Source organism: Ranitomeya imitator, chromosome 8 (genome assembly GCF_032444005.1).
Source record: "Ranitomeya imitator isolate aRanImi1 chromosome 8, aRanImi1.pri, whole genome shotgun sequence".
Lineage (NCBI taxonomy): Eukaryota > Metazoa > Chordata > Amphibia > Anura > Dendrobatidae > Ranitomeya > Ranitomeya imitator.
Genome location: NC_091289.1, coordinates 119,542,373 through 119,565,919, shown reverse-complemented (window position 1 = coordinate 119,565,919; position 23,547 = coordinate 119,542,373). Strand labels below are relative to the sequence as shown.

Here is a 23,547-nt window from a genome sequence, read left to right as displayed (position 1 = left end):
TACGTTTATGTGATCATGGTAAATTGATATTTTCAAGTGCACTTTTAAAATGAAAATCTATTACGGGCGTCATTGCAATGTATTGTAAAGGCGTCTCCTTTTCTAATGTACAACGCCTACCTGGCTAGAGCAAGACGCTGCGACGGCCCCTATGATCGTTGCTGGCGTCGTTGCTTTTGATTTCAAACACGACGATACACGCCAATCGAACGACCAAATAAAGTTCTGAACTTTCAGCGCCGACCAACGATATCACAGCGGGATCCAGATCGCTGCTGCGTGTCAAACTCAACGATATCGCTAACCAGGACGCTGCAACGTCACAGATCGTTGTCGTTCTCGTTGTAAAGTCGTCTAGTGTGACGGTACCTTTAAAGGCTTGTATAGTGGTGGAGCCAGGCATATGAACACTTGAGTGCATCTCTGGAACAGCAGGAATCAGCATTGTATAACCTCTGTGGTGGGTTGAGTAACATTTTCAGCTTTTTGCTATTTTAACTATACATTTTACCTAAATTAACATTTACTGCACATTGAATATCCCTATTTCTTTGGACAATAATTGAAATGTAAAAGAAATGAATTGTGCAATGATGTTTACACTTTTTTTTACAATATCAAGTATTAGAGTTAGTTACTCTATAATACCATTTACTTCCCATAAACGTTATCAGTCTACACTTGATGCACATACCAAGACAAACAGGTGATTCGTCCCATATTCCATCTTGACATTGGATTTTTTTTCTCCCCTGAATTGTAAAGTACTTCTGACACTTGTATGTCACGAATAAACCTGATTTGTAGCTGTCATTCACAGCTGTTGAGACATCTCCATGCTGTATTTGTGGAGGCCTGCCACATGGTCTCTTTTCTGAAAAAAATGAAAGAAAGAAAGTAATTAGATCTTAGAAAAAAAAAAAGTAAGTAGCCCTCAACCAAATGTAAAGCTAATGGCAGGATCATAGTAGGCTCTAATCAAAACAAAAAATGTTCCTGGAACTACTGGTACAGAATGTAAAATCAGCGAACACTATATTTTTATATGCAGTATAGCATGTTGCTATTCTAAAATTACATGTTCATAGACCTCTGATTTTAGGGGAAATTGGATAAAGCACTTCATTTATTTCCAGAATTCCCACCTGTCCAACCAGCTTTTTCTAGCTTGTGTTGCTGAGATTGTTTGATTTCAATTCTAGTGCCTCCCCTTATTATACAGATCTTGTCGGAATATCATAAATGCTTTTGGTCAAAATATTCCAACAATTAGGAAACTAATGGATCAATGTAAAAACTATTATATTGTTTTCTAACAAGTCTGAAGATTGAGCCATACAGACCTGTTTTTTGGGGAACTTGCTTCTGCTGGTCCAGGGACTCTAATATAATATTAATAAAAAAAAAACATTAAAAGATAAGGTCTGCATGACTGCATATTTATATGGAGGGACGGGGGATAAGGAAAGACAGCTCACTATTTGCGGTCTCTTCATGAGAATGGATTCCACGCACGGAGCCGCCCTGGCCTAGAGGTGCAGATGCCGAAAATGAAGAAAAGTTGATTCTCCGGCGTGGAAAGGTAAAAGCTTCGTCTTTAATAATGAATTCAAAAAAATAGGCACAATGAGGATAACATGAAGATCCCAATGGACTACATAACATGAAGATCCCAATGGACTACCAATCAACGCATTTTGACAATGAAGTCTTTATCATGGTTTGTATAAGGCAGGGCTCCCCAACCTGTAGCTCGGGAGCCACATGTGGCTCGTGACCCCATGAATTGTGGCTCGCGACTGTCTGCCAGCTTGATGCATCAGGTCCAGGTCTATCAAACAGTTATGAAGACCACATCTCAAAATGGTGAATTTTGTGAGTAGCCCTGCACAGAATTGCAGATCTGGATGCACATTTACTGGTCTTAGGGGTTTAGAGATGTTTTAGGAGGTTTGTACTACCTGTTAGAGAAGGTGCTCAAAGCTGGATGTGACAGTGTGTTGGGAGAATACTGAATGGGGGTATTGTGGGAACCCCTGGATCTCAGTGTACTGCTCTGGAGTGATTTCTGTGGAAAAGCTTTGGTTACACAGGTCTGCAAAAAAAGTTTTTTCAAGAGCTGTTTTGGTTATTCCACGTAATTTTTATGTTTTTAAGTGCGCTGAATCCGAAAATGACCTTCGTTTTGTCATAGGACATCACATTTTCTGACAATTTAAGTAACTATGGGAATGAAGGAAATGCACTTTCAAACTCATCAGGCAACCTAAAGCTTGAAATGGTTTCAGCATTCGTCCGACGATTTTTTTGTAGTCAGGGTCTTGTATATCTTCAATGCATTGATGTGAATTAATTAATAGTAATTTTGACTTTCAAAACCCTAAGATAAAAAAAATACCAAAAATTGAGAAAAATATACTAAATTTGAAGAGAATTTTGCATTTTGGGGCAAATCCTGACGTCCAGGATTTCTTTCAATATTTTTTTCATTTTCAGCACACCACAATACATGGAAATTAGATGAAAATAATCAAACAGCTTTTTAGTCGCAGACCTGTGTTATCATTATTAATGGGGGCTTTGGTTGACACTACTTTGAAGGGGGTGGGTGCTGGATGTGGCTCGCGACCCTCTCTCTAAGCTGAATGTGGCTCTCAAGGTCAAAAAGGTTGGGGACCACTGGTATAAGGTATCCATCTTTGGACTTAAATATCCATTAGAAAGCAGACAGGTGTGAAACAAGTGTTAATTATTGACCAACTCACAAGGTGAAAAAATTACCCCTGTAGTAGTACTGCAAAAACATACATGAAAAAGACAAAAATAGAAGAAAATCCGATGAAAAAATAGACTTACACTGCAATTAATATCTAAACAGATAAATACCAAAAAAGCAGGGAGCAAACGCAAAAAATAAACAGGTGAACTAAACAGATTAATCATATTTGAGTCAGAGGCGTAGCTAGGGTTTTGGTTCAGGGGGGCAAAGCTTCTGAGTGGGCCCCTAACCAGGTAACCTTGATTACAACTCAGTGACGCACCCTAATAGTGCAGGAGAATCTCAGCAGATGACAGCGATGTTACTGAAAATAATCTCTATACAAAGACGAACATGGATATTATTACCATATAGTCAGTGGTAGATACCAGTCCTACAGAACGTATCAGTGATTACTGCACAGTTACAGATAGTGACTTACGGCTGACGTTCTTTCTGATGGAATCGTTCACTTTTCCCATCTTTTCCATCTGGCCCAGACCAACATGATAACTTCTTCAGCCAGGACTCGGCTGCAGACAATGCAACAAAGACATATTTCTCTTCTCATATTCCAGCCCCATCACCATCTATTCCCAACCTGCAGAAACTCCTCATCCTGCTGATATCCCAATACTGAGCCACTACGGCCTTATGTGTCCCTATTACTTCACGTGCTGTGTGGTTCTCTGTGCCCTCTAAATTCTAAAGCAACCCTCTAGAATATAGTAATGTCGGGTGCAAGTGCCCTAGAAAACAGTGCCCATGTTTTGCCACCTAGAAAATAATAATGCCCTGTGTGCCTCTTTGATAGTCACAGTAACCTGAGTTCCCCTATAACAATAAGTGCCCACTTTACATTTAACCCCTTAAGCCCCAAGGGTGGTTTGCACGTTAATGACAGGGCCAATTTTTACATTTCTGACCACTGTCCTTTTATGAGGTTATAACTCTGGAACGCTTCAACGGATCCCGATGATTCTGAACTTGTTTTTCTCATGACATATTGTACTTCATGATAGTTGTAAAATTCATTTGATATTACCTTTATTATTATTTTTATTTATGAAAAAATGGAAATTTGGCGAAAATTTTTAAAATTTCACAATTTTCCAAATTTGAATTTTTATGCCCTTAAATCACAGAGAAATGTCACACAGAATACTTAATAAGTAACATTTCCCACATGTTTACTTTACATTAGCACAATTTGGAACCAACATTTTTTTTGTTAGGGAGATATAAGGGTTAAAAATTGACCAGCAATTTCTCATTTTTCAACACCATTTTTTTCAGGGACCACGTCACATTTGAAGAATTTTGAGGGGTCTATGTGATATAAAATAACCAAGTGTGACACCATTCTAAAAACTGCACCCCTCAAGATGATCAAAATCACATTCAAGAAGTTTATTAACCCTTCAGGTGTTTCACAGGAATTTTTGGAATGTTTAAAAAAAAAATGAACATTTAACTTTTTTTCACAAAAAATTAATTTCAGTTCCAATTTGTTTTATTTTCCCAAGGGTAACAGGAGAAAATGGACAACAAAATTTGTTGTACAATTTGTCCTGAGTTCGCTGATACCCCATATGTGGGGGTAAACCAATGTTTGGGTGCATGGCAGAGCTCGGAAGGGAAGGAGCACCATTTGACTTTTCAATGCAAAATTGACTGGAATTGAGATGGGACGCCATGTTGCGTTTGGAGAGCTCCTAATGTGCCTAAACATTGAAACCACCCACACGTGACATGATTTGGAAAGTAGACCCCCTATGGAACTTATCTAGATGTGTGGTGAGCACTTTGACCCACCAAGTGCTTCACAGAAGTTTATAATGCAGAGCCATAAAAAGAAAAAAACATATTTTTTCACAAAAATGATCTTTTCGCACCAAATTTTTTATTTTCACAAGGGTCAGAGAAGAAATTGGACTCAAAAGTTGTTGTGAAATTTCTTCTGAGTACGCCGATACCCCATATGTGGGGGTAAACCACTGTTTGGGTGCATGGCAGAGCTCGGAAGGGAAGGCGCACCGTTTGACTTTTCAATGCAAAATTGACTGGAATTGATATGGGATGCCATGTTGCGCTTGGAGAGCCTCTGATTTGCCTAAACATTGAAACCCCAAACAAGTGATGCCATTTTGGAATTTAGGCCCCCTAAGGAACTTATCTAAATGTGTGGTGAGCACTTTGACCCACCAAGTGCTTCACAGAAGTTTATAATGCAGAGCCGTAAAAATAGAAAATCATATTTTTTTCACAAAAATGATCTTTTCACCCCCAAATTTATATTTTCCCAAGGGTAAGAGGATAAATTGGACACCAAAAGTTGTTGTGCAATTTGTCCTGAGTACACTGAAACCCCATATGTGGGGGTAAACCCCTGTTTGGGCACATGGCAGAGCTCGGAAGGGAAGGAGCGCCGTTTGGATTGCAGACTTACATGGAATGGTCTATAGGCGTCACATTGTGTCTGCAGAGCCCCTAATGTACCTAAACAGTAGAAACTCCCAAGTGACCCCATATTGGAAACTAGACCCCCTAAAGAACTTATCTAGATGTGTTGTGACAGCTTTGAGCCCCCAAATGTTTGACTACAGTTTATAATGCAGAGCCGTGAAAAAAAAAAATATTTTTTTCCCACAAAAATGGTTTTTAGCAACCAAATTTTTATTTTTCCAAGGATAACAAGAGAAATTGGACCCTAAAAGTTGTTGTCCGATGTGTCCTGAGTACGCTGATACCCCATATATTGGGGTAAACCCCTGTTTTGGCGCACGGGAGAGCTCGGAAGTGAAGGAGCACTGTTTTACTTTTTCAATGCAGAATTGGCTGGAATTGAGATCGGACGCCATGTCGCGTTTGGAGAGCCCTTGATGTGCCTAAACAGTTGAAACCCCCAATTCTAACTGAATCCCTAACCCAAACACACCCCTAAACCTTATCCCAACTTTAACCATAACCCTAACCCCACCCCTAACCCGAACATGCCCCTAACCCTAATCCCAACCACAACCCTAATTCCAACCACACCCCTATACCCCAACACACCCCTAACCCAACACACCCCTAACCCTAATCCCAACCCTAACCACACCCCTAATGCCAACATAACCCTAACCCTAATCCCAACTGTAACCCTAACCACACCCCTAACCCTGACACACCCCTAACCCTAATCCCAACCTTAAATGTAATCCAAACCCTAACCATAACTTTAGCCCCAAATCTAACCCTAACTTTAGTGCCAACCCTAACCCTGACTTTAGCCCCAACCCTAACCCTAACCCTAGCCCTAACCTTAGCCCTAACCCTAACCCTAGCCCCAACCCTAGCCCCAACCCTAGCCCCAACCCAAGCCCCAACCCTAACTCTAACTCTAGCCCCAACCCTAACCCTAACCCTAGCCCTAGCCCCAACCCTAACTCTAACCCTAGCCCCAACACTAATCCTAGCCCCAACCCTAACTCTAAACCTAGCCCCAACCCCAACCCTAGCCCTAACCCTAGCCCCAACCCTGACTCTAACCCTAGCCCCAACCCTAACCCTAATCCTAGCCTTAACCCTAGCCCCAACCCTAACCCTAGCCCTAACGGGAAAATGGAAATAAATACATTTTTTAATATTATTATATTTCTCTAACTAAGGGGGTGATGAAGGGGGGTTTGATTTACTTTTACAGTGGTTTTTTTAGCGGATTTTTATGATTGGCAGCTGTCACACACAAAAAGATGCATTTTATTGCAAAAAATAGTTTTTGCGTCTCCACATTTTGAGAGCTATAATTTTTTCATATTTTGGTGCACAGAGTCATGTGAGGTCTTGTTTTTTGCGGGACGAGTTGATATTTTTATTGGTACCATTTTCGGGCACTGACATTTTTTGATCACTTATTATTCCTATTTTTGTGAGGCAGAATGACCAAAAACCAGCTATTCATGAATTTCTTTTGGGGGAGTTTATACCGTTCCACGTTTGGTAAAATTGATAAAGCAGTTTTATTCTCATTTATATCTTTTTTTTATGTTTTGGTGCTTTTATATGATAAAAACTATTTTATAGAAATAATAATTATTTTTGCATTGCTTTATTCTGAGAACTATAAATTTTTTATTTTTTCGCTGATGATGCTGTATGGTGGCTTGTTTTTTGTGGGACAAGATGACGTTTTCAGCGGTACCATGTTTATTTATATCCGTATTTTTGATCACATGTTATTCCACTTTTTGCTCGGCGGTATGATAGATAATAAAGCGTTGTTTTTTGCCTCATTTTTTACAGTGTTCACTGAAGGGGTCATAGGTCGGGTCATAATGGACGCGGCGATACTAAATATGTGTACTTTTATTGTTTGGCTTTTTTTTAGATAAAGAAATGTAGTTATGGGAACAATATTTTTTTTTCTTTATTTAGGAATTTTTTTTTATTTTTTTTTACATATGTGAATATTTTTCTTTTAACTTTACAACATTGCCCCGGGGGGGGGGAGAGGCATCATGTTATAGGGTCAGATCACTGATCTGACACTTTGCAGTGCACTGTGTCAGATCAGTGATCTGACGTGCACTGCTGGAGGCTTGCAGGCCTGCAGGACCCGGAAGCAGCCCCGCAGCCATATTGGATCCGGGGCCTTCTCCGAGGGTCTCAGGGAAGCACGCAGGGAGCCACCTCACTGCGCGCTGCTTCCCTGTCCCGCCAGAACACTGCGATCATATTTGATCGCAGTGTGCCGGGGGTTAATGTGCCAGGGGCGGTCCGTGACCGCTCCTGGCACACAGTGCCGGATGTCAGCTGCGATAGTCAGCTGACACCCGGCTGCGATCGGCCGCGCTCCCCTCGTCAGCGCGGCCTAACCACTATGACGTACTATCCCGTCACTGGGAATTAAGTCCCAGGTCACCTCGATGGGAAGTACGTCATATGGGATTAAGGGGTTAATAATGTCCCGAGTCTCCCCCTGTACAGCTCCCCTATACACAGTATAATGACCCCTCACTGTATAGTACCACCCACACAGTGTACTGACCCCTTAGTAGCCCCCAAACTGTTTGATGGCTCCAACACAGTATGATGACCCCCTCACTGTAAATTCCACACTGTATGATGGCCTCTAGATAGCCTCCATATATTATAATGAACAGATAGTCCTCAATATAGTATAATGCTCTCCCCATAGGCCTCCATATAGTATAATGCACTCCCCATAGGCCTCCACATTGTATAATTTTCCAGATAGTCCTCAATATACACTGCTCAAAAAAATAAAGGGAACACTTAAACAACAGAATATAACTCCAAGTAAATCAAACTTTTGTGAAATCAAACTGTCCACTTAGTAAGCAACACTGTTTGACTATCAATTTCACATGCTGTTGTGCAAATGGAATAGACAACAGATGGAAATTATTGGCAATTATCAAGACACACTCAATAAAGGTGTGGTTCTGCAGGTGGGGACCACAGACCACATCTCAGTACCAATGCTTTCTGGCTGATGTTTTGGTCACTTTTGAATGTTGGTTATGCTTTCACACTCATGGTAGCATGAGACGGACTCTACAACCCACACAAGTGTCTCAGGTAGTTCAGCTTATCCAGGATGGCTCATCAATGCGAGCTGTGGCAAGAAGGCTTCCTATGTCTGTCAGCGTAGTGTCCAGAGGCTGGAGGCGTTACCAGGAGACAGGCCAGTACACCAGGAGATGTGGAGGGGGCCATTGGAGGGCAGCAACCCAGCAGCAGGACTGCTACCTCATCCTTTGTGCAAGGAAGAACAGGAGGAGCACTGCCAGAACCTTGCAAAATGACCTCCAGCAGACCACAAATGTGCATGTGTCTGCACAAACGGTTAGAAACCGACTCCATGAGGATGGTCTGAGTGCCTGACATCCACAAATGGGGTTGTGTTCACAGCACAACACCGTGCAGGACGCTTGCCATTTGCCACAGAACACCAGGATTGGCAAATTCGCCCTTGGCCCCCTGTGCTCTTCACAGATGAAAGCAGGTTCACACTGAGCACATGTGACAGACGTAACAAGAGACTGGAGTCGCCGTGGAGAGCGATCTATTGCCTGCAGCATCCTTCAGCATTACCAGTTTGGCAGTGCTTCAGTAATGGTGTGGGGTGGCATTTCTTTGGAGGGCCACACAGCCCTCCATGTGCTCGCCAGGGGTAGCCTGACTGCCATTAGGTACTGAGATGAGATCCTCAGACCCTTTGTGAGACCATACGCTGATCCGATTGGCCCTGTGTTCCTCCTAATGCAGGACAATGCCAGACCTTATGTGGCTGGAGTGTGTCAGCAGTTCCTGCAAGATGAAGGCATTGAAGCTATGGACTGGGCTGCCCGTTCCACAGACCTGAATCTGATTGAACACATCTGGGACATCATGTCTCGCACCATCCACCAACATCACGTTGCACTACAGACTGTCCAGGAGTTGGTGGATGCTTTAGTCCAGGTCTGGGAGTAGATCCCTCAGGAGACCATCCGCCGCCTCATCAGGAGCATGCCCAGGCATTGTAGGGAGATCATACAGGCACGTAGAGGCCACACACACTACTGCCCATCATTTTCTTGTCTTGAGGCATTTCCAGTGAAGTTGGATCAGCCTGTAACTTCATTTTCTATTTGATTTTAAGCATAATTCCAACTCCAGACCTCCGTGGGATATTAGTTGTGATTTACGTTGATCATTTTTAGGTTCTATTGTTCTCAACACATTCCACTATGTAATGAATAAAGATTTACAAATGGAATATTTCATTCAGTGATATCTAGGATGTGGGATTTTAGTGTTCCCTTTCTTTTTTTGAGCAGTGTATTATAATGCACTCCCCATAGGCCTTCATATAGTATAATGCACTCCCCTTAGGCCTACTCTATATTATATAATGCACCCCCATAAGCCTACTCTATATTGTATAATGCACCCCCATAGGCAGGCTCTATAGCATAAGGCAGCCCCCATAGGCAGACTATAGCAAAAGGCAGCACCCATAGGCAGCCTCTATAGCACAAGGCAACCCCCATAGGCAGGCTCTATAGCACAAGGCAGCACCCATAGGCAGACTCTGTAGTATAAGGAAGCCCCCATAGGCAGATTTTGTAGTTTAAGGCAGCTCCCCACAGGCAGACCCTGTAGAATAAGGCAGCACCCCATAGGAAGACTCTGTAGTATAAGGAATACCCACATAGGCAGACTCTGTATTATAAGGCAGCCCCCTCATAGGCAGACTCTGTAGGATAAGGCAGGCCCTATAGGCAGACTCTGTAATAAGGCAGCCCTCCCCACAGGCAGAATCTCTGTAATAAGGCAGTCCCCCACAGGCAGACTCTATAGTATAAGGCAGTCCCCCATAGGCAGGCTCTGTAATAAGGCAGCCCCCCACAGGCAGACTCTGTAGTATAAAGCAGCCCCCCAAAGGCAGACTCTGTAGTACAAAGCAGCCCCCCACAGGCAGCCTCTGTAGTATAAGGCAGTCAAACATAGGCAGACTCTGTAGTATCTGTACTGTAGTATAATGCAGCCCCTCCATGGGCATACTTTGTAGCATAAGGCAGCCCCCCATAGGCAGACTCTGTAATAAGGCAGCCCCACCATAGGCAGACTCTGTAGTATAAGGCAGCCCCCTCCTAGGCAGACTCTGTAATAAGGCAGCCCTCTACAGGCAGACTCTTTAGTATAAGGCAGCCCCCCATAGGTAGACTCTGTAGTATAAGGCAGCCCCGATAGGCAAACTCTGTAGTATAAATCAGCCCCCCAAAGGAAGACTCTGTAGTGTCTGTAGTATAAGGCAGCCCCCATAGGCAGACTCTGTAATAAGGCAGCCCCCCAAAGGCAGACTCTGTAGTATAAGGCAGCCCCCCATAGGCAGACTCTGTAATAAGGCAGCCCCCCATAGGCAGACTGTAATAAGGCAGCCCCCCAGGCTGATTCTGTAGTATAAGGCAGCCCCCATAAAATAAATAAATAAATACTAACCTCCCTTCTTCCAGGCTCTTCCGCTGCTCTGAGCGCCTGCTATCAGTGTCAGCGTTGGTGACGTCAGACGCTGACAGGGGGATGATGGGAGAGGGAGTGTTCGCTCCATCTCTCATCAATGCGGTCAGCTGTATCGGTATGCAGCAGATACAGCTGAAGCAATTATGAAAGACGGGAGGCCCATGCTGGCCCCGGCCCCCCCCCCCCCCCCCGCCTGCTCAGATGCCCCATAGAGGTCGGGCGGCAGTGCAGGGAGATCGATTCTCCGTGCTCTCCTGTAGAATGTAACTGTATCGGCAAGCTGTGTGCACGCTGATAGTTACCGTAGTGTAGCTCCGGGTGGGCCCCCTCATAGCGCACAGCCCGGGGCGATGACCCCCTCTGCCCCCCCAGTAGCTATGCTACTGATTGGAGTATAAGGTCTTATCACACATGCAGACCCTGCGGAATCCTTGTCTGCAATTTGAAAACCCAATACTACTCTCTATTTAATATTTTTCTTCTCATATCTCTCCACCTCTGAACGGCTTAAAAACCTTTTCTATTCCTATAACTGTGAGGGAACTGGTATTATCTGTATGTACAGTGGGTACGGTGTTGTGAATTCTGTTGTTGAACTCCCTCCTGTGGTCGTGAATGGTACTTCGGCGAGTTCTGTCCATGGACTCCCTCTGGTGGCTGTGAGTGAAGCTGCTGCTTCTGAGGTTCCTTACACTGGTGACGTGGTTTATCCTTTGGTTGGCTGCTCTATTTAACTCCACTAAGATCGTTACTCCATTCCAGCTGTCAATGTTCCTGCATTGGTTCAGTTCGCTCTTGGATCTTTCTGGTGACCTGTCTTCTCCAGCAGAAGCTAAGTTCCTGATAGTTATTATTTGTTCATTGTTTCCTTGTCCAGCTGGTTATTCTGATTTTGTCTTGCTAGCTGGAAGCTCTGGGATGCAGAGTGGCATCTCCGCACCGTTAGTCGGTGCGGAGGTCTTTTTGCACACTCTGCGTGGTCTTTTGTAGTTTTTTGTGCTGACCGCAAAGATACCTTTCCTATCCTCTGTCTGTTTAGCAAGTCTGGCCTCCCTTTGCTGAAACCTGTTTCATTTCTGCGTTTTTGACTTACATCTTTACTCACAGTCAATATATGTGGGGGGCTGCCTTTTCCTTTGGGGAATTTCTCTGAGGCAAGGTAGGATTTATTTTCTATCTCTAGGGCTAGCTAGCTCTTAGGCTGTGAAGAGGCTTCTAGGGAGTGTCAGGAACGCTCCACGGCTATTTCTAGTTGTTGTGATAGGATTAGGGCCTGCAGTCAGCAGAGGTCCCACATCCCAGAGCTTGTCCTGTGTGAGTTTAACTATCAGGTCGTGCCGGGTGCTCCTAACCACCAGGTCCATAACAGTACGGTGAGTATTCATATCCCTTTAAATTTTTCACTCTTTGTTCATTTACAGTCATTGGGTAAATTCAAAAAAGTTCATTTTTTTCTCATTAATATGCAAAACAGAAATGTAGTAATTTTTGCAAATTTATTTAAAAAAACTGAAATATCACATGGTCATAAGCATTCAGACCCTTTGCTCAGTATTGAATAGAAGCACCCTTTTGAGCTAGTACAGCCATGAGTCTTCTTGGGAATGATGCAACAAGTTTTTCACACTTGGATTTGGGGATCCTCTGCCATTCTTCCTTGCAGATCCTCTCCACTTCCGTCAGGTTGGATAGTGAACGTTGGTGGACAGCCATTTTCAGGTCTCTCCAGAGATGCTCAATTGGGTTTAGTTCAGGGCTCTGGCTGGGCCAGTCAAGAATGGTCACAGAGTTGTTCTGAAGCCACTCCTTTGTTATTTTAGCTCTGTGCTTAGGATCATTGTCTTGTTGGAAGTCTGAGGTCCAGAGTAGAGTTGAGCGACCTTGACCTTTTTAGAGTCGAGCCGGGTTTTGCGAAACCCGACTATCTCCAAAGTCGGGTCGAGTGAAATCGGCCGATTATGACGTAAAGTCGGGATCGACCGAAACACGAAACCCAATGCAAGTCAATGGGGCAGCATAGTCGGCAGTGAGTGGGGGCCAGGAAAACACCTAGAGTGCCCATTTTAATGTCAAAACCATCCATTCTTCTTAATGAAGCTTGTCAAGCGTAATTAACCTTATAATAATTGGAAGGCATTTGAAATTGGGGGTCATTTGGCTAAAGTTGTGGTGGGTAGGGCTGGTTCAAGTAATTAGTGGGCCCAGGAAATCTGGACCACGTCACGGCAGTGGAGCAGGGAGAGGTAAGTATTTCAACTTTGCAAGTGCTGTGAACCTGAGCAAGCAGGGGGGGCCCACTCGTTGGCATTGGCACTGGCACAGGGCCCCTCAAAGTACAGCGGTGTGTTTGCACGGCGGGGGCGCCTCCCACCGGCAGCAACACTTTTGCGTACTATGAGAGGCCCTGTGCCAGTGACGTCGCCAACTAGTATTCCTCCCCCCACCTGATGAAGGAACCTGCACTTTCATCTGCACCTTCCTCTTTGTCCCCGTGTAAGGTGGTATGGTATGCGGGAAGAGCAACCTGACTTTCAGCAGGGTCACAATGTTGTTGTGTAGCGTGCACGGGGAATGTTGCGTTATGGGTCAATGTACCAGCAGACTCATCTATCACTGGCTGGGCAATGGGCACGATGAAGTGGAAACACAGATATAGGCCCAAAGAAGAAAGTGGGCTAAATGCAGTTCAAAATTGGTAACACAGGAATAACCAGGGGGCATTGCAGTGGAGGACAACTGGAATGAGAGGCTGACACAGAGAGTAGGGCCAAATCAGTAAGTAGTCGAAATGCAGTTCAAAATTGGCAACCGTAGTAAACAGGCGGCACAGCTTTGTTCAGTGGAGGAGAACAGCAAGGAGTGGCAGACACCGATAGTAGGCCCCAACCCAACTAGTAGGCCAAATGCAGTCTAACATTAACAACTACTTAACGAGAGCCTGAAAATGGAATTTCAGGACAGGAAACCAGGAGAACAGCAAGGAGTGGCAGACACCGATAGTAGGCCCCAAACCAACTAGTACGCCAAATGCAGTTGTTCCATTTAACCACAATTTAATGAGAGCCTGAAGATAGAAGCTCAGGAAAGGCAACCTGGGGAACACCTTGGAGTGTAACACACCATCTCTCTCCACCCCATACCCATTTTGTAGGCCTAATGCAGTGTACTTTTCTACAACTACTAAAGGAGAGTCGGAAGACCGAAGCAATGGCAAGGAAACCTGGGGAACACCTTGGAGTGTAACACACCATCTCTCTCCACCCCATACCCAATTTGTAGGCCTAATGCAGCCTACTTTCCGACACCTACTAAACGAGAGCATGAAGATCGAAGCTCAGGAAAGGCAACCTGGGGAACACCTTGGAGTGTAACACACCATCTCTCTCCACCCCATACCCATTTTTTAGGCCTAATGCAGTGTACTTTTCTACAACTACTAAACGAGAGTCGGAAGACCGAAGCAATGGCAAGGAAACCTGGGGAACACCTTGGAGTGTAACACACCATCTCTCTCCACCCCATACCCAATTTGTAGGCCTAATGCAGTGTAGTTTCCAACAACTACTAAACGAGAGCCGGAAGATCGAAGCTCAGGAAAGGCAACCTGGTGAACACCTTGGAGTGTAACACAACCTCTCTCTACACCCCATACCAAATTTGTAGGCCTAATGCAGCGTAGTTTCCAACAACTACTAAACGAGAGCCGGAAGATCGAAGCTCAGGAAAGGCAACCTGGGGAACACCTTGGAGTGTAACACAACCTCTCTCTACACCACGGAAGATAATGTCTTCAAAAGGAGATTTGTAGTTAAAATTCTGCGCTGCCGCTAAGATGAATTTCAGGAGAGTAAAGTTGATTCACAGTGGTTTTATTCAACGCGTTTCAGGGGTCTCATGCCCCCTTCATCAGGAAATACCACACAGAACATACAGGCATCACAGGTATAAATAGTTTTGCTAGGTTACAAAAAAAGGGCACCAACAGGTCAGATGACTCAGTGTCAAAGTTCAATGATGACACACAATTAACAATTCAAACGATTAGGGAGGTATATACAATGAAAAAAAATAATGCAATGACTTTTTTTATATTTCTAGACAATATTTCCAAATACCCTAGTAAGTAATGATGAAGGCTGTACTTCTAATAATATTTTTAATTTATCAGAATATATTCTAACTACGAATGAAACAGCTCTTCTCTCCAAAGGATTATCCTTTTGTCCCAATAATAAATCTAAGGACTTTGACCTCTTTCTGGACTTACAGATTTTTATTAGAAAGCTAACCCTGAAAAGACACTTTGCTAAAGTCACCAAAACTAATTCTTCAGGTGTTGAAGAAGGCGCCCAAGGTGCTTTAGATGTTTTTCACCTAGATGTACCATCTAAATCTAATTTTTACCCATTAGAAGATAAAAGCCACCAAATTAATGCCTTTAATGATATTGTACTAAAAGAATTTGAGAAAATTACACGTGGTGCTGTCAGCAATAAAAAGATGAAATCTAATCTTAATTTGCAAGAGAAACAAGCATTGAAAGCACTTTCACTTAATAATTTGATTGTGATTAGACCAGCCGACAAAGGTGGAGGGATAGTAATTCAGAACCGATGCGACTATATCAATGAAGCCAATAGGATTTTATCTGACACTGATTATTATGTAAAAAGTTCATTGAGTAACTACTCCAACTCTATTAAAGCCTATAATGCTCTTATCGCTGAAGGGATTTTACAGAATATCTTTAACAGTAAGGAGAAGAATTTTTTAACTATTAAGAACCCCAGTATCCCTTTTTTTTACCACCTGCCAAAAGTGCACAAAAGTCTTCATAATCCCCCTGGCAGACCGATAATTGCAGGTATCAATTCTCTAACCTCAAATTTAGCCCACTATATTGACAGGATAATGTTACCGCATGTGTTTAATCTAAAAAGTCACCTCAGAGACTCAACCCATCTATTGTACTTACTGCAAGAGGTCACTTGGAAACCGCATTATGTATTTATTACTATGGACGTAACTGCACTTTACTCTAATATTGCACATGATGTTGGCACAAATTGTTTTTATCAATTTTTAAAATCTGATAATAGGCTTTCTTTGGCACAAAAGGATTTTATCATAAAAGGAATTGATTTTATATTGAAAAACAATTATTTTACTTTTGACAAATTATTTTATCAGCAAATCAAGGGGACCGCAATGGGCTCGAAGGTAGCGCCTACGTTTGCTAACCTTTTTATGGGGATTTTTGAAGAAATTTTTATTTTTAATGAGAATTGGTGTAAAAATATAATTTTATATAAGAGATTCATTGATGATTTATTTTTTATTTGGGATAACTCCACTAATAATATTGAAAATTTTATCCAGACAATAAATTTTAATAGTTGGAATCTTTCGTTTACAGTAGTCCATAATAATTTGTCAATCAATTTTTTAGATGTCACCCTTTTTGTTAAAGAAGAAAAGATTTGTAGCAAAACATTTATTAAAAAAGTAGATACCAATGGTTACATCCATTACAGCAGTGGTCACTACAACAAATGGTTAAATAATATCCCCAGTAACCAATTTAACCGTATCAGAAAGAACTGTTCATTAGACACAGACTTCAAAGAACAGTCTAATGTTTTAAAGAAAAGATTTTGTGCCCAGAAGTATCCTTCACATTTAATTAAAAACGCCTTCAAAAACTCTATTAAGTTAAATCAGGGAACATTATTAGAGCAGAAAGAAAAAAGAGTAACTAATAATAATTATGCACTGAATTTCATAACACAATTCTCCACTGAACACAAGGAAATTCGTAAAATTTTCCACAAGAATTGGCACATACTGCTAAATGATCCTATTTTAAATAGAATTCTTCCAAGAAATCCGGGGATCACATTTCGAAGAGCCCCCACAATTAAGGACTTAATAGCCCCCAGTCACCTGAGATCTCATACAGGGGCCAATGGGTTTCTCAACAGTAATTCCACCAAAGGAATTTTTAAATGTGGCACAAAAAATTGCTTATGCTGTTCCAGCATAAATCATAAATCTGATTGTATAATTTCCTGCTCCACAAAAGAAAAATTTATGATTCCTTTTTTTCTGAATTGCAATTCTGATTTTGTAATATATGTTATTGAATGTCCCTGCGGTAAACAGTATGTGGGGAGAACTACACAGCCCCTACACCTCAGACTGAATTCCCATCGTCACAATATAAAAAAAGGCTTACTCACTCATGGTCTGTCCAGACATTATGCCCTGGTGCATAATAAGGACTTTAAGCTATTAAAAATCAGCCCTATCGATCATATACCTAAGCATGTACCTAATAGATCCATGAAATTAAATAGGAAAGAAGTATATTGGATCTACAAATTAGGTAGCCTAAAACCACAAGGCTTAAATGAAATAACTGAGGTTTTCATCTGAATAGTGCAAATTTTTTTTTTTTTTTTTTTTTTTTTAATACTTTTATTTATTTATATATATATTTAATGAAACTACAAAGGTTTTATCTGAATGTGCAGCCCTCCCCCTTTTTTAAGGATTCGATATTTCTATATTTATATTTATATTTTTATTTGTATAGCTATGATAGATTTTTTAATCCTTTGTGCTTTGAGCCATTTAAGATTTATATATACATTTATATTTAGGATTATCTTGGAGTTGTTCATTGATATGTTTTGTTGTAATTTCCGCCTTTAATCCATGTAATTCTTTTTTATATATATTTTTATAAGAAAATTCTTCTTCCTTTGCCCTGTATTGATGAAATTCCTCATATAGGCATAGTCTGAGTCTGCCTGGGAGAGGAGCGCTTTCACTCCTTTATCCATACAAATTTTACTCTTGGGATTAAATCCTGGGAGATAGAGCTGATTTTGTCAGCTTCACAGGGTGTAATGACCCCTCCCGACAGGAGCACTTATCTCAATCCTCCTTCACTCTGGTGCTGGGTGTCCCTTCTCATGCTGCTGTTCTTTGTGATCACTGAGTGCTGTGTATTCATTCATTCCCCTCTCTTGGCAATGCCATATTGTCTCTTGCTACATATGATATCTATCATTGATCCCTGGACGGTGAAGTGTTACTTTCACTTTGTTTCTGCGCTCACTTCGAGCGCTGGTTACCGCTGCTTAAATTTTTACTTTTATGTACGTGACACAATTTTAAACTCACTAATTATAATTTTCGGAATTTTAGATCACCACAAACTACCACAAATTAATCTTTATATATATATATATATAGTTATATTTTTTAATGTAAAATAATAAAACATGATTTTATTCCATATTCAATGTAAAGATTCCAATGGATTTTCGATAAGAATAAGCAGCTTGTTGATTCCACACGGTAGTTCATCTGTAAGGCATTTGCTTCTGAACTGGAGTAATTCCTTTTCTTACAGGTTCTTGTCCATTTAAGTAGAGATCGGTTTTTTTTTTTTTTTTTTTTTTTTTTTTATTTATTTATTTATTTATTTATTTATTTTAAATGCTTCAAATTTGGAAATATTGTCTAGAAATATAAAAAAAAGTCATTGCATTATTTTTTTTCATTGTATATACCTCCCTAATCGTTTGAATTGTTAATTGTGTGTCATCATTGAACTTTGACACTGAGTCATCTGACCTGTTGGTGCCCTTTTTTTGTAACCTAGCAAAACTATTTATACCTGTGATGCCTGTATGTTCTGTGTGGTATTTCCTGATGAAGGGGGCATGAGACCCCTGAAACGCGTTGAATAAAACCACTGTGAATCAACTTTACTCTCCTGAAATTCATCTTAGCGGCAGCGCAGAATTTTAACTACAAATCTCCTTTTGAAGACATTATTTTCTCTGGTCGGTGAAGACCTGTGGATCTGCAGCAGCCGCTATCTATATGCTCTAATCTCATCCTAACCAGGTGAGCATATTTTGGTATATATTCTCCTCTGTGTAACGTGGATAAGACCCTATTGCGCTCTTTGTCTCCCCATTCTTTTACAATAGTACACCACGGAAGGGCTGATTCTTAGGAAGGAAGGCTGTTGGAAATAAGCATTGCGCGTCCGAGGGTGATTATATTCTTAGTAGGTATATACTCACCCTCGGACGCGCCCTGCTTCTTTATTTGTAATGAATGTTTATTTGCAATGTGCTTTTGACTTACTCGATTATTTTTGTAATTATTGATTTTATTAATTTCATTGTTTAACATCTTCTTGGCAATAATATAAAGAAGACGCGACAGGACAACAGTCGGTGGATGCCATATCTGTGTTTTCAATTAAAAAAACCTTTCAGTTAACTTCTTGCAGGAGAAAGTAATTGTAGCTGGTGGACCTTTTTAGTACAGTTCCAGATTTTTGTTGTGTGTTTGTTTTTAATGTTAAAATGTCTGCATTTGAGATCTCACCAGTATCTTCTTTTTTATAATCAAAATAATTATTTTTTTATTTTAAGATGTTGGTTCAAGGGGTACACGGGCAGCAGTAGACAGGTCAGTGGAGGCCTAGTGGAATGAGTGACGGCAGACAGGCATCAAAGGCCTAACATTGGGCTGGCTGTAGGCAAGTTAAAATTGGTTCCAGGGGAACACGGCCATCAGTGGCCTGGTCAGTGTAGTTGTAGTTGAAAGAACGGGACGCAGACAGGCTTTGAAGGCCTACCATAATAACATTGGGCTGGCTGTAGGCAAGTAAAAATTCGTTCCAGGGGTACATGGGCAGCAGTGTATGGTCAGTGGAAGTCTAGTGGAAGGAGTGACGGCAGACAGGCTTCGAAGGCCTAACATAATAACATTGGGCTTGCTGTAGGCAAGTTAAAATTGGTTCCAGGGGAACACGGGCAGCAGTGGTCTGGTCAGTGGAAGTCTAGTGGAAGGAGTGACGGCAGACAGGCTTCGAAGGCCTAACATAACAAAATTGGGCTGGCTGTAGGCACTTTTCAATTGGTTCCAGGGGTACACGGGCAGCAGTGGTCTGGTCAGTGTAGTAGTAGTTGAAAGGAGTGACCGCAGACAGGCTTCGAAGGCCTAAAATAACAAAATTGGGCTGGCTGTAGGCACTTTTAAATTGGTTCCAGGGTTACACGGGCAGCAGTGGTCTGGTCAGTGGAAGTCTAGTGGAAGGAGTGACGGCAGACAGGCTTCGAAGGCCTAACATAACAAAATTGGGCTGGCTGTAGGCACTTTTCAATTGGTTCCAGGGGTACACGGGCAGCAGTGGTCTGGTCAGTGTAGTAGTAGTTGAAAGGAGTGACCGCAGACAGGCTTCGAAGGCCTAACATAACAAAATTGGGCTGGCTGTAGGCACTTTTCAATTGGTTCCAGGGTTACATGGGCAGCAGTGGTCTGGTCAGTGGAAGTCTAGTGGAAGGAGTGACGGCAGACAGGCTTCGAAGGCCTAACATAACAAAATTGGGCTGGCTGTAGGCACTTTTCAATTGGTTCCAGGGGTACACGGGCAGCAGTGGTCTGGTCAGTGTAGTAGTAGTTGAAAGGAGTGACCGCAGACAGGCTTCGAAGGCCTAACATAACAAAATTGGGCTGGCTGTAGGCACTTTTCAATTGGTTCCAGGGGTACACGGGCAGCAGTGGTCTGGTCAGTGTAGTAGTAGTTGAAAGGAGTGACCGCAGACAGGCTTCGAAGGCCTAACATAACAAAATTGGGCTGGCTGTAGGCGCTTTTAAATTGGTTCCAGGGTTACACGGGCAGCAGTGGTCTGGTCAGTGGAAGTCTAGTGGAAGGAGTGACGGCAGACAGGCTTCGAAGGCCTAACATAACAAAATTGGGCTGGCTGTAGGCACTTTTCAATTGGTTCCAGGGGTACACGGGCAGCAGTGGTCTGGTCAGTGGAAGTCTAGTGGAAGGAGTGACGGCAGACAGGCTTCGAAGGCCTAACATAACAAAATTGGGCTGGCTGTAGGCACTTTTCAATTGGTTCCAGGGGTACACGGGCAGCAGTGGTCTGGTCAGTGTAGTAGTAGTTGAAAGGAGTGACCGCAGACAGGCTTCGAAGGCCTAACATAACAAAATTGGGCTGGCTGTAGGCACTTTTAAATTGGTTCCAGGGGTACACGGGCAGCAGTGGTCTGGTCAGTGGAAGTCTAGTGGAAGGAGTGACGGCAGACAGGCTTCGAAGGCCTAACATAACAAAATTGGGCTGGCTGTAGGCACTTTTAAATTGGTTCCAGGGTTACACGGGCAGCAGTGGTCTGGTCAGTGGAAGTCTAGTGGAAGGAGTGACGGCAGACAGGCTTCGAAGGCCTAACATAACAAAATTGGGCTGGCTGTAGGCACTTTTCAATTGGTTCCAGGGGTACACGGGCAGCAGTGGTCTGGTCAGTGTAGTAGTAGTTGAAAGGAGTGACGGCAGACAGGCTTCGAAGGCCTAACATAACAAAATTGGGCTGGCTGTAGGCACTTTTAAATTGGTTCCAGGGTAACACGGCCAGCAGTGGCCTGGTCAGTGTAGTAGTTGTAGAAAGAGCGGACCGCAGACAGGCTTCGAAGGCCTAACATAAGAAAAATGTCTAAACAATGGTATTGTCAGTGCCAGGCATTGAAGGATGTCAGCGCATAGACTACACATTGGTGAAGCTGTGAGAGATAATTTTGCTAGTGGTAGAGCACTATTTGAGCTGGGGGGGGAACTGTCTTGTGGCCGGCGGTACAGGCACAGGGCCCCTCATATTACAACGGTGTGTCTGACGTTGGGTGCGCACCACCACCGCCAGAGACACTTTATTGTACTATGAGGGACCCAGTGGCAGTGCCGTCGACCAAAAGCGGCCACACCCACCTCTTCAGACAAACAGCACTCTCAAGGGTCCAAGCGCAAAGTGGCGATACCACGGCCCCGTGTGGGGAGTTTGGCCATTTAGTGAGGTAGACACAAGAGAACAATTATGGAAACAGGAACACATGGGCTACTTGCACAGTGAACAAGTCTGTATGATCATGTTCACACACCACCAAGAAACCTGAAGACACAAAAGAGAATAGTAAAACCAAAAACACTCAGTTTGAAAAAATGTTGCAGTAATCCGCAAGTGCTAGTAAAAGATGTAAAAAACAGGGTATTTGGTTGATACGTTTTTTGCAAAAAATGTATACTAAGCTGCTCTACCAATCTTCACGGTATACCCTTATCAGAGCAGTCCTAACTAATGTATGCAATCCCTATCTGATGTATTTAAAAACCTGATCATCTGTATATAACCTGTGTGAACAGGGTTCAGAGAGGAGAAATCCATGTGTGCATACAGGGTAGAACAGCTATTGTGCAGATAGCCCAAGAGGAGTGGTGGAACTCCCCAGTCTTGTAGACACAAGAGAACAATTATGGAAACAGGAACACATGGGCTACTTGCACAGTGAACAAGTCTGTATGATCATGTTCACACACCACCAAGAAACCTGAAGACACAAAAGAGAATAGTAAAACCAAAAACACTCAGTTTGAAAAAATGTTGCAGTAATCCGCAAGTGCTAGTAAAAGATGTAAAAAACAGGGTATTTGGTTGATACGTTTTTTGCAAAAAATGTATACTAAGCTGCTCTACCAATCTTCACGGTATACCCTTATCAGAGCAGTCCTAACTAATGTATGCAATCCCTATCTGATGTATTTAAAAACCTGATCATCTGTATATAACCTGTGTGAACAGGGTTCAGAGAGGAGAAATCCATGTGTGCATACAGGGTAGAACAGCTATTGTGCAGATAGCCCAAGAGGAGTGGTGGAACTCCCCAGTCTGTGTGGGGAGTTCCACCACTCCTCTTGGGCTATCTGCACAATAGCTGTTCTACCCTGTATGCACACATGGATTTCTCCTCTCTGAACCCTGTTCACACAGGTTATATACAGATGATCAGGTTTTTAAATACATCAGATAGGGATTGCATACATTAGTTAGGACTGCTCTGATAAGGGTATACCGTGAAGATTGGTAGAGCAGCTTAGTATACATTTTTTGCAAAAAACGTATCAACCAAATACCCTGTTTTTTACATCTTTTACTAGCACTTGCGGATTACTGCAACATTTTTTCAAACTGAGTGTTTTTGGTTTTACTATTCTCTTTTGTGTCTTCACATTTAGTGAGGTGGAAACATGTCGTATGCTGGACAATCAGGTGCAGAAAATTACGAGATTGGAAAAGTCATTCAGAAAAGTCCACAGGCAAGACCTTTTCATAGGAAAGCTAGGTGTCAGCCGGGCAGGGTGGGGCAAAAGATTTTGAAATCCAGTTGTGGTTCATTTTAATGAAGGTTAGATCATCTACATTTTGGGTAGCCAGACGAGTCCTTTTTTCTGTTAGTATTGAACCTGCAGCACTGAATACTCTTTCTGATAGGACACTAGCTGCCGGGCAAGCAAGCTCCTGCAATGCATATTCTGCCAATTCTGGCCAGGTGTCTAATTTGGATGCCCAGTAATCAAATGGGAATGACGGTTGAGGGAGAACGTCGATAAGGGATGAAAAATAGTTTGTAACCATACAGGACAAATGTTGTCTCCTGTCACTTTGAATTGATGCTGCAGTACCTGTCCTGTCTGCGGTCATAGCAAAATCACTCCACAACCTGGTCAGAAAACCCCTCTGGCCAACGCCACTTCTGATTTCTGCCCCTCTAACACCTCTGGTCTGCTGGCCCCTGGAGCTCGTGTGAGAACGATCACGGGCGCTGTGTGCAGGGAATGCCAGAAGCAAACGGTCAACAAGAGTTGATTGTTTTGTTGCTAATATTAGTTCCAAGTTCTCATGTGGCA

General features: G+C 42.6%; 1 protein-coding gene across 4 annotated transcripts in view; it reads right to left on the bottom strand.

Moving 5' to 3' along the window:
- LOC138647924 (complement factor H-like) overlaps nt 1-23,547 on the bottom strand; it is a 258,431-nt gene that overhangs the window by 49,597 nt on the left and 185,287 nt on the right. The window contains exons 9-11 of one of the 4 annotated variants that reach the window (XM_069737288.1): nt 1,479-1,595; nt 1,344-1,382; nt 695-874 (exon numbers count right to left, since the gene is read on the bottom strand). In XM_069737288.1, the coding sequence (XP_069593389.1) occupies nt 695-874; nt 1,344-1,382; nt 1,479-1,595 (336 nt within the window). The remainder of the gene's footprint in view (nt 1-694; nt 875-1,343; nt 1,383-1,478; nt 1,596-23,547) is intronic. The other 3 variants (XM_069737289.1, XM_069737290.1, XM_069737291.1) reach the window with 3 other exon arrangements.